Here is a 16,744-nt window from a genome sequence, read left to right on the forward strand (position 1 = left end):
ATTACTTTGTTTTCTAGTGGTTCTAATACTTCTGACCTTGATGTGCATTTTGATAGCATATCTATTTCAATGATGAGTGTATAGTGTTGTTTACTAGTTCATTTTGACTATAAGCTGTTCTGTGACCACTCCCTCTTCAATCAGGGTGGATTGGAAAATGGTTTGTTCAAAAGACGACATCGTATATTTGTACTACCCGATGAAGTCCATGCAGCCATTTGTACTACCCGATGAAGTCCATGCAGCCGAAACACGTCAAAGTATTTAAATCTTTGTTCCATTAAAACATGCTATACAAATAAAGGCATTTTAATTCATTATATGAAGCGTGCTTTGGTTCTCTTTTTGATAGATTCTACCCCCAAGCCAATAGACTGCTAAACAGCTAATTAAATGGTTACCCACTGCTGCTACTGTCTATGATATATCCTGTTGCCTAGTTACAGTGCCTTGCGAAAGTATTCGGCCCCCTTGAACTTTGCGACCTTTTGCCACATTTCAGGCTTCAAACATAAAGATATAAAACTGTATTTTTTTGTGAAGAATCAACAACAAGTGGGACACAATCATGAAGTGGAACGACATTTATCGGATATTTCAAACTTTTTTAACAAATCAAACACTGAAAAATTGAGCGTGCAAAATTATTCAGCCCCCTTAAGTTAATACTTTGTAGCGCCACCTTTTGCTGCGATTACAGCTGTAAGTCGCTTGGGGTATGTCTCTATCAGTTTTGCACATCGAGAGACTGAAATGTTTTCCCCATTCCTCCTTGCAAAACAGCTCGAGCTCAGTGAGGTTGGATGGAGAGCATTTGTGAACAGCAGTTTTCAGTTCTTTCCACAGATTCTCGATTGGATTCAGGTCTGGACTTTGACTTGGCCATTCTAACACCTGGATATGTTTATTTTTGAACCATTCCATTGTAGATTTTGCTTTATGTTTTGGATCATTGTCTTGTTGGAAGACAAATCTCCGTCCCAGTCTCAGGTCTTTTGCAGACTCCATCAGGTTTTCTTCCAGAATGGTCCTGTATTTGGCTCCATCCATCTTCCCATCAATTTTAACCATCTTCCCTGTCCCTGCTGAAGAAAAGCAGGCCCAAACCATGATGCTGCCAAAAAGTTCAATTTTGGTTTCATCTGACCAGAGCACCTTCTTCCACATGTTTGGTGTCTCCCCCAGGTGGCTTGTGGCAAACTTTAAACAATACTTTTTATGGATATCTTTAAGAAATGGCTTTCTTCTTGCCACTCTTCCATAAAGGCCAGATTTGTGCAATATACGACTGATTGTTGTCCTATGGACAGAGACTCCCACCTCAGCTGTAGATCTCTGCAGTTCATCCAGAGTGATCATGGGCCTCTTGGCTGCATCTCTGATCAGTCTTCTCCTTGTATGAGCTGAAAGTTTAGAGGGACGGCCAGGTCTTGGTAGATTTGCAGTGGTCTGATACTCCTTCCATTTCAATATTATCACTTACACAGTGCTCCTTGGGATGTTTAAAGCTTGGGAAATATTTTTGTATCCAAATCCGGCTTTAAACTTCTTCACAACAGTATCTCGGACCTGCCTGGTGTGTTCCTTGTTCTTCGTGATGCTCTCTGCGCTTTTAACGGACCTCTGAGACTATCACAGTGCAGGTGCATTTATACGGAGACTTGATTACACACAGGTGGATTGTATTTATCATCATCATTAGTCATTTAGGTCAACATTGGATCATTCAGAGATCCTCACTGAACTTCTGGAGAGAGTTTGCTGCACTGAAAGGTGCTGAATAATTTTGCACGCCCAATTTTTCAGTTTTTGATTTGTTAAAAAAGTTTGAAATATCCAATAAATGTCGTTCCACTTCATGATTGTGTCCCACTTGTTGTTGATTCTTCACAAAAAAATACAGTTTTATATCTTTATGTTTGAAGCCTGAAATGTGGCAAAAGGTCGCAAAGTTCAAGGGGGCCGAATACTTTCGAAGGCACTGTACTTTAACCCTACCTATATGCACATAACATAGAAAACGGTGGTGCCGATAGAGGGCTGCCTCGCTTCCAGTCCTTACAAGCATTTAGCTAAACTCGCAATAACATCTGCATGTGACCAATAAAATGTGATAGCTACCTCAACAACCTCATAACCCTGCACATCGACTCAATACTGGTACTCCCTGTATATAGCCATGCGTCACTTTTTCAATTTTTTATCTTTAAATCTACATTGTTGAAAAAGGACCAGTAGGTAAGCATTTCCCAGTCTACACCTTTTATTTACGAAGCATGTGACAAATCAAATTTGATTTGAGCCATTTGTGATTTGAGCTATTTTAATTGAAAACAATCCCAGTAAGGTAATTAATTGTTACCCAGGAATTATCTGATATTGAGATAAATAAAATAAAACAATACACTGCATTGGCCCTTTAATATTACAGCACACTAATAAAAGTGCTTCAGTTTGGATGTACTTGTTCCCACTGCCTCTGCTTACCTGGAAGAGCCTGGTGACGACGTGGACGTAGGCTCCTGCTGCAGCCACAAACATGCACAGGGCCAGGCTGGAGTAGACATTCTTCAGGTGCAGCTGAGTGGAGTGGGAGCTGTATTGTATACGGAATAGATGGATAGATTTTATTTTTCTTCATTAAGTTGCAAGACATCAAGAGAAAACTATATTGACACAGATAAATTGATGCATCACTACCCTACCACATTATAGCTAGGTTTGTAGACTGAGTGGAGTGGGAGCTAAGATAGAGGGGAGAGTTTTTAATTGTACAAGGAACAGGTTTAGCTCTACAGAAAATACACTAACAAAAAATGTCCGCCTCCTTATCAGTTAGGCCTATCTAGTCATATTCTAATTTGGTAACACATCACTGTCTGTAGCACAACCAGTTTGTGACCAGTACAGACTGCTTCTGTTCAATGAATGACTCATGATGATGATGATGATGATGAAGATAGTCATTGTGACAGTGAGTCTTCTTACAGTTATCAGACATTGTGTGGAAACAGGAAACCAAGATACTTACATTTGGGAAAATTTAAAAAGGGAATCAAAATTTATACTTCGATCGAACACGTTCATCTTGTCTGGATTTGGTTGGACCCTGTCACAGCAGTAAAATTTCCTGAAACAAAACAGATATGAGATGGACATTAGACATTGCTGTTGATTAGTACAGTAACAGCATGAAATAAATACAGCCTTCTTAATTCAGAAACTTGAACTAGTCTACATGTCCTGGAATGGTAGAACTGGAAACATGTGTCTGCGTCACCAGAACCAAAAGTACATTGTCACTTCCTATCTATTCTGGATCACATGCTTTGGTAGATCAAATAGATAGCTAACGTTAACTCTCTGGGTCTGAAAATGAACAAATGTAGCCTCCTCCACTTATGCAAGGATTGAATTGTTTTGATTAACCTAAGTTACATTGTATTCATTAGGTCTTGTATGGGGGCTTTGCCAAAAAGATACCGACCCTACAGTCACAGTTATTTACATTGAGCTGCACTGGGGTAGGAACGCAATTATGATTAAACGTGGATAACGACTGCCACTTTAGCAATTGTATTTATTTATTTTAAATCGGCACCCAAAAATACCGATTTCCGATTGTTATGAAAACTTTAAAAATCGGCTCTAATTAAAGCGGCCATTCCGATTAGTCGGTCGGCCTCTAATAAATAGACTATGTCCAACTCCACAAACAGAAAATACAGCCCTCCCTACGTTGTCGGCTTTCCCAGTAACGAAAGGTTGGCAATCTCCGAATGTCATTAAACATTTGTTTTGTAACAGATGTCTCTTTCCATTCATCAAATTGGCAGCTGCACAGTTTGGATTGATTTTATTTCTCAGTTAAAAATAAAAATACACAACTTTAAGTGACCGGGATTGCAAAGTCAGGGACTTATTATTTTTCATGTGAATATTATACAGCCTCCACTCTTCTGGGAAGGCTTTCCACAAAATGTTTAACATTACTGTGGGGACTTGCTTCCATTCAGCCACAAGAGTATTAGTGAGGCCGTGCAGGCCACACTGATCTCGACAAACCATTTCTGTATGGACCTCGCTTTGTGAAATGGGGCATTGTCAAGCTGAAACAGAAAAGGGCCTTTTCCAAACTGTTGCCACAAAGTTGGAAGCACAGAATAGTCTATATCGTCATTGTATGCTGTAGCATTAAAATTTCCGTTCACTGGAACTAAGTGGCCTAGCCCGAACCATGAAAAATAGCCCAGACCATTATTCCTCCTCCAAACTTCATAGTTGGGGCAGGTAGCGTTCTCCTGGCATCCGCCATGCCCAGATTCGGCCGTCGGACTTCAGAGAACTTGTCTCCACTGCTACAGTCCAATGGCGGCAAGCTTTACACCACACCAGCAGACGTTTGGAATTTCACATGGTGTTCTTAGGCTTGTTTTCAGCTGCTTGGCCATGGAAACTCATTTCATGAAGCTCGCAACGAACAGTTCTTGCACTTATGTTGTATACAGAACTATGTAGTGAGTGTTGCAACAGAGGACAGATTATGTTTATGCGCTACAGCACTCGGCGGTCCTGTTCTGTGAGCTTGTGTGGCCTACCAATTTGCAGCTGAGCCGTTGTTGCTCCTAGACATTTCCACTTCACATTAACAGCACTTAGTTTATTTAACTAGGCAAGTCAGTGAATTACAAGTTCTTATTTACAATGGACGGTCCACCCCGGCCAAAACCCAACCCGGAACATGCTGGACCAATTGTTTGCCACCCTATGGCACTCGAATCATGGCCGGTTGTGATACAGCCTGGAATCGAACCAGGGTCTGTATTAATGGCTCTAGAACTGAGATGCAGTGCCTTATGGGCTCCCGAGTGGCGCAGTAGTCTAAGTTGACTGGGGCAGTTCAAGCAGGGTAGAAATGTTGACAAACTGACTTGTTGGAAAGGTAGCATCCTATGACGGGTGCCAAGTTTAACGTCACTGAGCTCTTTAGTACGGACCATTCTATTGCCAATGTTTGTCTATGGAGATTGCATTACAGTGTGCTCAATTTTATACACTGCCGCAACAGGTGTGGCTGCAATAACCAAATCCACTCATTTGGGTGTCCATATACTTTTGGCCATGTAGTGAGATATGCTGGTGGCATGCTCTGACACTGAGATGCATTTATTTATGTCAGATGGCTACGGCTTCTGCTAGGGCTAGGCGAAATGGGCAAAATAACATGGTATTTTTTTACGGTATTCTATGTTTTTGATTAATAAAAGTTCTACATTTGCTTAAGGGGTAGTGCGTGACCCTAGGGTAGCAACACATATTCTACATTTTTTTCAATGGGTCTTTCTCCATTCGTATTGTTTTATATCATTCAATTCAACTTCAACCTAAAATAATTTTCTGCATTTGCATCAATTTCTGCATTTCTTGCACTCATTTGAGATCATTTCCACGATATGTGCAAAAATACTAGGCCTTATTTTTAACCAAATGTTGCAATTGCGATTTTAATGCTTCAGTCTGGTTTTAGACCCCATCATAGCACTGAGACGGCACTTGTGAAGGTGGTAAATGACATTTTAATGGCATCGGACCGAGGCTCTGCATCGGTCCTCGTGCTCCTAGACCTTAGTGCTGCTTTTGATACCATCGATCACCACATTCTTTTGGAGAGATTGGAAACCCAAATTGGTCTACACGGACAAGTTCTGGCCTGGTTTAGATCTTATCTGTCGGAAAGATATCAGTTTGTCTCTGTGAATGGTTTGTCCTCTGACAAATCAACTGTAAATTTCGGTGTTCCTCAAGGTTCCGTTTTAGGACCACTATTGTTTTCACTATATATTTTACCTCTTGGGGATGTTATTCGAAAACATAATGTTAACTTTCACTGCTATGCGGATGACACACAGCTGTACATTTCAATGAAACATGGTGAAGCCCCAAAATTGCCCTTGCTAGAAGCATGTGTTTCAGACATAAGGAAGTGGATGGCTGCAAACTTTCTACTTTTAAACTCGGACAAAACAGAGATGCTTGTTCCCAAGAAACAAAGAGATCTTCTGTTGAATCTGACAATTAATCTTAATGGTTGTACAGTCGTCTCAAATAAAACTGTGAAGGACCTCGGCGTTACTCTGGACCCTGATCTCTCTTTTGAAGAACATATCAAGACCATTTCAAGGACAGCTTTTTCCCCCATCTATGTAACATTGCAAAAATCAGAAACTTTCTGTCCAAAAATGATGCAGAAAAATTAATCCATGCTTTTGTCACTTCTAGGTTAGACTACTGCAATGCTCTACTTTCCGGCTACCCGGATAAAGCACTAAATAAACTTCAGTTGGTGCTAAATAAGGCTGCTAGAATCCTGACTAGAACCAAAAAATGTGATCATATTACTCCAGTGCTAGCCTCTCTACACTGGCTTCCTGTCAAAGCAAGGGCTGATTTCAAGGTTTTACTGCCAACCTACAAAGCATTACATGGGCTTGCTCCTACCCCTCTCTGATTTGGTCCTGCCGTACATACCTACACATACGCTACGGTCACAAGACGCAGGCCTCCTAATTGTCCCTAGAATTTCTAAGCAAACAGCTGGAGGCAGGGCTTTCTCCTGTAGAGCTCCATTTTTATGGAACGGTCTGCCTACCCATGTCAGAGACGCAAACTCGGTCTCAACCTTTAAGTCTTTACTGTAGACTCATCTCTTCAGTGGGTCATATGATTGAGTGTAGTCTGGCCCAGGAGTGGGAAGGTGAACGGAAAGGCTCTGGAGCAACGAACCGCCCTTGCTGTCTCTGCCTGGCCGGTTCCCCTCTTTCCACTGGGATTCTCTGCCTCTAACCCTATTACAGGGGCTGAGTCACTGGCTTACTGGGGCTCTCTCATGCCGTCCCTGGAAGGGGTGCGTCACCTGAGTGGGTTGATTCACTGATGTGGTCTCAAGTTGGAGCCCCCTTGGGTTGTGCCATGGCGGAGATCATCCTGTCTGGGTTGGAGCCCCCCCTTGGGTTGTGCCATGGCGGAGATCTTTGTGGGCTATACTCAGCCTGGTCTCAGGATGGTAAGTTGGTGGTTGAAAATATCCCTCTAGTGGCGTGGGGGCTGTGCTTTGGCAAAGTGGGTGGGGTTACAGTGCCTTGCGAAAGTATTCGGCCCCCTTGAACTTTGCGACCTTTTGCCACATTTCAAGCTTCAGATATAAAACTGTATTTTTTTGTGAAGAATCAACAACAAGTGGGACACAATCATGAAGTGGAACGACATTTATCGGATATTTCAAACTTTTTTAACAAATCAAAAACTGAAAAATTGGGCGTGCAAAATTATTCAGCCCCCTTAAGTTAATACTTTGTAGCACCACCTTTTGCTGCGATTACAGCTGTAAGTCGCTTGGGGTATGTCTCTATCAGTTTTGCACATCGAGAGACTGAAATGTTTTCCCATTCCTCCTTGCAAAACAGCTCGAGCTCAGTGAGGTTGGATGGAGAGCATTTGTGAACAGCAGTTTTCAGTTCTTTCCACAGATTCTCGATTGGATTCAGGTCTGGACTTTGACCTGGCCATTCTAATACCTGGATATGTTTATTTTTGAACCATTCCATTGTAGATTTTGCTTTATGTTTTGGATCATTGTCTTGTTGGAAGACAAATCTCCGTCCCAGTCTCAGGTCTTTTGCAGACTCCATCAGGTTTTCTTCCAGAATGGTCCTGTATTTGGCTCCATCCATCTTCCCATCAATTTTAACCATCTTCCCTGTCCCTGCTGAAGAAAAGCAGGCCCAAACCATGATGCTGCCACCACCATGTTTGACAGTGGGAATGGTGTGTTCAGGGTGATGAGCTGTGTTGCTTTTACGCCAAACATAACATTTTGCATTGTTGCCAAAAAGTTCAATTTTGGTTTCATCTGACCAGAGCACCTTCTTCCACATGTTTGGTGTGTCTCCCAGGTGGCTTGTGGCAAACTTTAAACGACACTTTTAATGGATATCTTTAAGAAATGGCTTTCTTCTTGCCACTCTTCCATAAAGGCCAGATTTGTGCAATATACGACTGATTGTTGTGCTATGGACAGAGTCTCCCACCTCAGCTGTAGATCTCTGCAGTTCATCCAGAGTGATCATGGGCCTCTTGGCTGCATCTCTGATCAGTCTTCTCCTTGTATGAGCTGAAAGTTTAGAGGGACGGCCAGGTCTTGGTAGATTTGCAGTGGTCTGATACTCCTTCCATTTCAATATTATCACTTACACAGTGCTCCTTGGGATGTTTAAAGCTTGGGAAATCTTTTTGTATCCAAATCCGGCTTTAAACTTCTTCACAACAGTATCTCGGACCTGCCTGGTGTGTTCCTTGTTCTTCATGATGCTCTCTGCGCTTTTAACGGACCTCTGAGACTATCACAGTGCAGGTGCATTTATACGGAGACTTGATTACACACAGGTGGATTGTATTTATCATCATCATTAGTCATTTAGGTCAACATTGGATCATTCAGAGATCCTCACTGAACTTCTGGAGAGAGTTTGCTGCACTGAAAGGGGCTGAATAATATTGCACGCCCAATTTTTCAGTTTTTGGTTTGTTAAAAAAGTTTGAAATATCCGATAAATGTCGTTCCACTTCATGATTGTGTCCCACTTGTTGTTGATTCTTCACAAAAAAATACAGTTTTATATCTTTATGTTTGAAGCCTGAAATGTGGCAAAAGGTCGCAAAGTTCAAGGGGGCCAAATACTTTCACAAGGCACTGTATATCCTTCCTGTTTGGCCCTGTCCGGGGGTGTCCTCAGATGGGGCCAGTGTCTCCTGACCCCTCCTGTCTCAGCCTCCAGTATTTATGCTGCAGTAGTTTGTGTCGGGGGGCTAGGGTCAGTTTGTTATATCTGGAGTACTTCTGCTGTCCTATTCGGTGTCCTGTGTGAATCTAAGTGTGCGTTCTCTAATTCTCTCCTTCTCTCTTTCTTTCTCTCTCGGAGGACCTGAGTCCTAGGACCATGCCCCAGGACTACCTTACATGTTGACTCTTTGCTGTCCCCAGACCACCTGGCCGTGCTGCTGCTCCAGTTTCAACTGTTCTGCCTTATTATTATTCGACCATGCTGGTCATTTATGAACATTTGAACATCTTGGCCATGTTCTGTTATAATCTCCACCCGGCACAGGCAGAAGAGCCCACCCCACATAGCCTGGTTCCTCTCTAGGTTTCTTCCTAGGTTTTGGCCTTTCTAGGGAGTTTTTCCTAGCCACCGTGCTTCTACACCTGCATTGCTTGCTGTTTGGGGTTTTAGGCTGCGTTTCTGTACAGCACTTCAGCTGATGTACGAAGGGCTATATAAAATAAATTTGATTTGATTTGATTTAGAGCAAAACACTTGGGTGGACTTTTGGAAACAGAATGTTTATTATAATATAAATAACAGTGGGCACTTTGAATAGAGTGTTGTTTGCCATGGACTAGTTATTGTGACAGGGTAGGAACTAGAGGTCGACCGATTAATTAGGGCCGATTTCAAGTTTTCATAACAATCGAAAATATGTATTTTTGGGCGCCGATTTGCAGATTTTAATTTTTTTTTTATACCTTTATTTAACTAGTAAACATTTATTCAAACAGCACTTTCATGCATTTTGCCAGCAGCTCTTCGTTGTGCGTCAAGCATTGCGCTTTTTATGACTTCAAGCCTATCAACTACCAAGATGAGGTCGGCGTAACCGAAATGAAATGGCCAGCTAGTTAGCGTGCGCTAATTGTCGTTGTGTTGCTGGTTCGAGCCCAGGGAGGAGCGAGGAGAGGGGCGGAAGCTATACAGTTACATTGGCAATACTAAAGTGCCTATAAGAACATCCAATAGTCAAAGGTTAATGAAATACAAATGGTATAGAGGGAAATAGTCCTATAATAACTACCACCTAAAACTTCTTACCTGGGAATATTGAAGACTCATGTTAAAAAGGAACCACCAGCTTTCATATGTTCTCATGTTCTGAGCAAGGAACTGAAACGTTAGCTTTCTTACATAGCACATATTGCACTTTCTCTCTTCACCAACACTTATTATTTAAACCAAATTGAACATGTTTCATTATTTACTTGAGGCTAAATTGATTTTATTGATGTATTATATTAAGTTAAAATAAGTGTTCATTCAGTATGGTTGTAATTGTCATTATTACAATTTTCTTTTAAATATATTTTTTTTTTTAAATGGCCGATTAATCGGTATCGGATTTTTTTGGTCCTCCAATAATCGGCATCGGTGTTGAAAAATCATAATCGGTCGACCTCTAGAGTAGGAACCAAAGTGTTTCCTAGGGGACCCTATAATCTTTGACTACATTAAATCTCTTTATTCATATAGGCAACATATTCATGCTTGGCCTATTCCTCTCTCTGACTTAAAAGATACTTTTGCACAAACCTGCTGATTTAAGCCTCCACCAGTACTGTTATCAGGCTGTATTAGCTAGCTACGTTTCCTCTGACACAGTACTTTGTAGCGAGAGCGAGAGATATGACTCAAGTAGCGGAGTAAAATATACAAATGAAGTTAGTTACACATGGCGTATCATATTTAACAAACCAAACATTCAAATACTGTTATAGAAGGTAAAGTAAAAACCCAAACCGGTCCGTGCATAAATACTGGCATATAAACATTGAGGATCATTTGTTAATTTTGAAACATAATATTTTGTATAAAGATAAACATTATTATGTTAGATTATAGAAGTAACTCTAGTAGGCAAGAAACAGTCTTCCTCACCTCAAGTGGAGTCAGTTGGAGCACCGGGGCGCACTGCCTTCATATCATAGGCCTGCATCAGCTAAAGCATACTAATAGCCACGCCATACCAAATGTTTCTGTACTTTATTAGGGTAATATCAAAAAGTTGAGACATTGTTTATTGGGAAAATGAGCAGAGGAGCGAATGTAAACAAGGGGGAAAACTAAATACCCTATAACCTGTGCCCCCCCCAAATTAAATACACAACCCACCCCAAAGGATTTTTTTTTTACTTTGACAACCCTCCCCCACAGTAAATGTCGATCTGTCCCTAACCATAATTGTGTTCTGACCAAGTGCAGCTCAGTTATGGGCTTCCTGAGTTCAAACCTCTATTCTGAGTCTCAAATCGTTCAGATTTACTTAGCTAGCTAGCGACAGTTGCTTAACCTAAACACACGACTACTGTAAATAGATCTAGGCCAAAATCACCCCGCCACCAGTAACTAGAAACTATTACGGCTAACTACCGGGAAATATTTAACAGCTCTGTCTAATGTGATCAAACATTATCGTAATCGCAAACGAGTTAACAATTACCCAGTTACATCAGGCTACCTACGCAATGGATTCAACATGACAGTAACGTTAGCTACTTGTGAGAGGACAAAGTGTAACCAGGAAGCTATAGTAGGTAGCTAATTTCAGGCTACAACATATATGTAATTGGCAATTTGAGTTAGTCAAATCTACCTAACTAGATATTTGGGTGTATAAGATAATGCTCCCAAACCATGATTCGGCTCGTTGAAGGGGGCGTTGTCATTATAGCCAGACATGTAACGTAACTTGATGTCGAACTATCCTAGCTAGCCAGCCAATTTGGCTAACGAAGGCCCTCTCCCCCAATCAAGCGCAACTCAATCGAATGGTGATTATACGAAACAGTGAGCGAGCTAGCTAACGTTCACTCGCTTAATTCCAATTACCAACAATAATATAAGCACAAGCCTTAAAATAAAACATTGTATCAGGACAGTTTGTTTATATTTATCGACAACAAAATGTAGTAGAAAGTCAGCCATTTAGCTAGCTAGCTTCGTTACCAGTAGCTGCCATTGACATTGCTGGCTAACGACGTTTTGCTTCTCGGTCTCCTGGCTCTTCAGTATCACGTCAAAACAACAATCTCAGGTGTCGTTTACAATTTACTGGTTGGCTGCATTAAATATACTTTAATTAACATACCTGATGTCAATATTTCCACAGTGGTCAGCAACAGATTGATTTGCAAGCTATTTCTTTCCACACTTCAGCCTTTTGATGCTGTCGTTGTTTCAAAGCGTACGTATGAAAGTTATAGGGTACGTTGTGACATCGTAGGAGCTAGATAGACACGCCCCGAATATAGTGCAACAAAAGTGCAACAGTTGCATGAATTGCATTGAATAAGCCTTTATACAGTGCCGTGCAAAAAGTATTTTCCTCCTTTCTGATTTTCTCTATTTTTGGAGAAAATCGAAACCTAACATTAGTAAAGGGAACCTTAAGTTTACAAATAACAAAAATAAATTGTGCTTTTTTATTTATTTCATTAACAAAGTTATGCAACACCCAATTTCCCTGTAGAAAAAGTAATTGCCCACTTACACTCAATCACTAGTTATGCCAGCTTTAGCTGCAACTGTTGCATGTGCCCCATTGTGCCTGGCGAAAACCAAACACTGCATTACACAGTAAGAACCTTATACCAACTGTCAAGCATGGTGGTGGTAGTGTGATTGTTTGGGGACACTTTGCTGCCTCAGGACCTGTGTGACTTGCCTTAATAGAAGGAAACATGAATTGTGCTCTATATCAGAGAATTCTACAGGAGAATGTCAGGCCATCCATCTGTGAGCTGAAGCTGAAGTGCAGCTATGTCATGCAGCAATGATCCAAAACACTCAATCAAGTCTACATGAAAATGGCTAAAAAGCAACAAATGTGAAGTTTTGGAATGGCCTAGTCAAAGTCCAGACCTAACCCCACTTGAGGTGTTGTGACAGGACTTGAAACAAGTAGTTCATGCTTGAAAACCCACAGATGTCGCTGAATTAAAGCAGTTCTGCATGGAAGAGTTGGACAGAATTCTTCCACAGCGACGTGAGAGACTGATCAACAACTACAGGAAGGATTTAGTTGGAGTCATTGCAGCTAAGGGTGGCACAACCAGTTATTGATTGTAAGGGAGCAATTACTTTTTCACACAGGGGCATTGGGTGTTGCATAACTTTGTTTATGAAATACGTATGTAATTGTTGTGTTATTTGTTCACTCAGGTTCCCTTTATCTAATATTAGGTTCTGGTTGAGGATCTGATAACATTCAATATAAAAAAATGTGCAAAAGTAGAGAAAATCAGAAAGGGAGCAAATACCTTTTCACAGCACTGTACATGCACTGTATATGAATGAGTGTTTGACTTTGACATTATTAATAACAATTTATTGAATCTGGATGGGGGGGGTATACTCTCTAACTCAGGACTTGTGCACTACAAGATGAGATACACATAACATTTCCCCTTTTTTTTATTTGTATATTAAGTCCCACCATACCATATTACATTCAACAAAACTACAGGAGATATGGTAGTAGTGTGTGGTCGGAACACAGAAGAGTCAATAAAACAATCATTCAGAATACACAGATTTTTTGATTAGGTTGATCGTATTCAACATGGACATCCATATACTTAATTGAGAGGCAGACATACAGTACATAGTATGATATAGGAACATCTTTTGTAAATGCACAATTAGGAACAGATAAGTGCAGGGTTTTTTTTAGACTGACTGTCATTAGATTGAAATAATAAGACATCAATTCATCAGAGATGAATTCCCCTTAAAATAAGCCTTTGCCTTTTTTAATGCTCAGCTGCTTCCATTGAGGCAGGCTGGCAAAGTGGTCTTTAGACATTCCAAATATGGCACTGAAGTCTGAGTCTGAGAGATGTTTCTGGAAGACAGAGGAAGGAGGAAAGAGAGAGAGACAGACAGAGAGCGAAGGAGACCATTGTTATTTTTCAAGGCAACATTCAAGTGTAAAGAATACATTTGTCAAGACACTTTATTAAAACCAGCTATAATACACCGTAACTCATAGTAGTGTATGGAGGAATCTACTTCTCACACTTCAAAAACTACTGAACAATATTGCATCTGAGGGTATCAGTGTGGCAGTACTTTGAACACTAGTCATTTCAGTATAGCAGCTCAGAACACCTACCTCCTTCTGGGTGGGGTCGACACCCTCAGGCAGCTCATTGGCTAGTTTGTTGATCAGGGCCTCTGGTGGGTAAGACTGGAAGCTCTTCCTGGTCTCAACACCATTCTGCCCCTGAGAGTAAATGATTCGATTCAGGTTTGTCTGCACAAAAAATGTTAACACAACGGTTGTCGAGTCATTGCATAATAGTTGTGTAATAATTTTTCTTTATACAAGCTCTCTGTTGTAGCCTATCACAAAACTAGCAGTTGTATCACAACCAAAATGGGTTGTAAATGTGTTGTACGACCTTACCCACTGTCCACAAATGTCAGTTCAACGCAGTGGGGAACCATGAGTTCACGTTGTATTTGTTTTTTTTGATGTATTTTATGAAATTGTATATGTAGAGCTCTCATGTAAAAGAGACACTGGTCTCAATGTATACATGTTTTTTATCACATTTCGTTTTGATTTCTATTTCATCTTTAGAATTTGTTTTTATGATCTTCTGATTTCATTAATACTAAAGAGAAAACAATATCCAATCAGGATTTTATTTGGTGGTCCATAGGTAGAAAAATCTAGCTAGTCCAGCCAGCCATTGGCTAGGCCTTCAAAATCTGGACAGAAGTCCTCTGCCATTCAACCAAAGACAGGCTAAAACTGCTTCTCCAGTAGAAATCCCTGATCACACTTGTAGGCAATGTCATGGCGACATTGGCTAGCAATGCTCGTGCTCCGAACTGCGCATGTGCAGCCATCAAATCAAAGGCACTCATTCAATATAAAGTTATTTTTGACAAAATTGAAAACGTCTCCGTTTGCAATTTTCATTGGTTTGGAGCAATATCATGTTCAACTACTTAAGGCATTAGCTCAATTATAGGTTTTGCCTTTAGATTTCTCTAAAATTAACAACTCAGGAAAAATGTTTAACTTCTTTCATTGACATCTCTAACCCCAAACCCCAGCCTGGTCTGCTTGGTCTGGTTCACAAGCGTTCCCAGAAGTCTCGCAATATTGTGCCTCTGGGTTTAGAAACTCTGTGGTTCAACTGTATCAGAGCAGAATTTTGCCAAGAGATGAGTTCAGAATGGTCTGCCATGTAGCATGCTTCTGTATATGATATGAGCTGCTCGGTACGTGTAGGTAATTCTTTCTAATGCATTTTTTTAAAGATATCACAAAGAACTGTAAAAGTGTTGCAAATGCTTTCCACTTTCTGGTGGACGATCATGCCTTGCTGACTCTCTGACTCTGAAAAAAATCAGACAATGAGGAAATACCTGATTTGGGTAAAAACATTTTCATTGAACCAGACATTGTAGAGTCTTCTGATGACAGTGATGGGGAAGAAACAGCAATCAACAGTTTTATTGCCATGGAAGAAGTTGACCGAGTTTTGAAATCAGTGGAATGCCCGGTAAAAGCAGAGTATGATAGCTAAGAAGATGGAGAAAATTCTGGCTTTTGATTGCAAATATGCGGAGGGAGTATAAAAGAGAATACAGAAGGCTGTTGTATAAAAGGAGAGGGAGAAGCGTTCATCCATGTATACGGATAAGAGTCTAGCTACCTACATTTTCAGTTATTATATCTAATTTTGTCAGCAAGTTGTTTTAATAGCAAGTTAAAGTGTACTGAGGTGTACATTTGACCTCCATCATCTAGGATGTGACAATGGTAAATAAAATCTCTTAATTTTTGCCAATTTTTTTGTGCGGTCTTGCAGGCCTTCTCGTGCAGCTGCAACTGCGAGTACATTTGTAATTCAAGACCTGTCTTGAGTTGGGCTCTGGGGTGGTGCAATTGTTGAGTAAGTGAGCTTATGGTTGTCTAGGGGTATGGGTTGAGTGTGTGTGGGTGTATGTGTGTTTCCCACAACTGTTGCGAAGAAGTAAAAGATGTTAGGGACAATAGAGGATGATCCACAGCTATATATAATACAAATCGAGGTGAGGGCGATGGAAATGCATTTGGCAGTTAATCTACTTCAATTCGGTAAATGGCACTGTGGGCTCTTTCCAAAGGATGGATCCCAGTCGTTTATGGGTTATGGGATACAGGGGGTCGAGGGTGGTCTGCCGGGCATTGGGATGACAAACCAACTCGGGATGAGGAGGGCTTTTAGCGGGTGGAATAGTAGGGACCAATTGGAGGTTTACTTAGTAGAAAGGCAAAGATCATGGTACAGCTTTATAGACACTTCATCATCATGTTACTTTTTAATGGTACGTTTACAAACATATATTTTGATAAATAGAATTGAAAGTCGTGTCTCATTATGGTAAGTGGTGAAGTAAGTATAGCCAGTTACAATTGTAATGGCCTAGCAGATAATAAGAAAAGACAATCAGTATTTACCTGGCTAAAAGAGAAGGAATATAATATTTATTGTTTACAGGAAACCCATTCAACAGTTTTAGATGAAGTTTTGTCGAAAAAGAAGTGGAGGGGGGGCGAAATATACTTCTCCCATGAGCTATGGTTTTAATTAACAATAATTTTGATCCAAATGTGCAAATTGTCCAAACAGATCCTCAAGGTAGATGGATTATTTTAAATATGTTATTGGACAATAAACAGATATGGCTTATTAACCTATACGGTCCGAATAATGATGATCCAAGCTTCTTTGAAAATATATATAAGAATCTATCAACTCTACAAGAAACACTAGACTCTATTATTATGGTGGGAGATTTTAATACGGTCTTAAATACCTCTATGGACCAGAAAGGAAATCACACTACAAACTATC

At 40.6% G+C, this 16,744-nt stretch overlaps 2 protein-coding genes across 3 annotated transcripts in view; both read right to left on the minus strand.

Moving 5' to 3' along the window:
* LOC112216170 (probable Bax inhibitor 1) overlaps positions 1 to 12,130 on the minus strand; it is a 30,889-nt gene extending 18,759 nt beyond the window's left edge. For both annotated transcript variants that reach the window (XM_024375969.2, XM_024375959.2), the window contains exons 1-3: positions 11,977 to 12,130; positions 3,032 to 3,130; positions 2,488 to 2,596 (exon numbers count right to left, since the gene is read on the minus strand). In XM_024375969.2, the coding sequence (XP_024231737.1) occupies positions 2,488 to 2,596; positions 3,032 to 3,087 (165 nt within the window). In that variant the 5' untranslated portion in view covers positions 3,088 to 3,130; positions 11,977 to 12,130. The remainder of the gene's footprint in view (positions 1 to 2,487; positions 2,597 to 3,031; positions 3,131 to 11,976) is intronic.
* Positions 12,131 to 13,283: 1,153 nt separating this feature from the next.
* Positions 13,284 to 16,744, minus strand: part of LOC112216161 (advillin) — a 35,858-nt gene continuing 32,397 nt past the window's right edge. Inside the window, exons 19-20 of the mRNA XM_024375946.2 lie at positions 14,002 to 14,112; positions 13,284 to 13,731 (exon numbers count right to left, since the gene is read on the minus strand). Coding sequence (XP_024231714.1) covers positions 13,618 to 13,731; positions 14,002 to 14,112 — 225 coding nt within the window. The 3' untranslated portion in view covers positions 13,284 to 13,617. The remainder of the gene's footprint in view (positions 13,732 to 14,001; positions 14,113 to 16,744) is intronic.

This window comes from Oncorhynchus tshawytscha, linkage group LG02 (assembly GCF_018296145.1).
Source record: "Oncorhynchus tshawytscha isolate Ot180627B linkage group LG02, Otsh_v2.0, whole genome shotgun sequence".
NCBI classification, from domain to species: domain Eukaryota; kingdom Metazoa; phylum Chordata; class Actinopteri; order Salmoniformes; family Salmonidae; genus Oncorhynchus; species Oncorhynchus tshawytscha.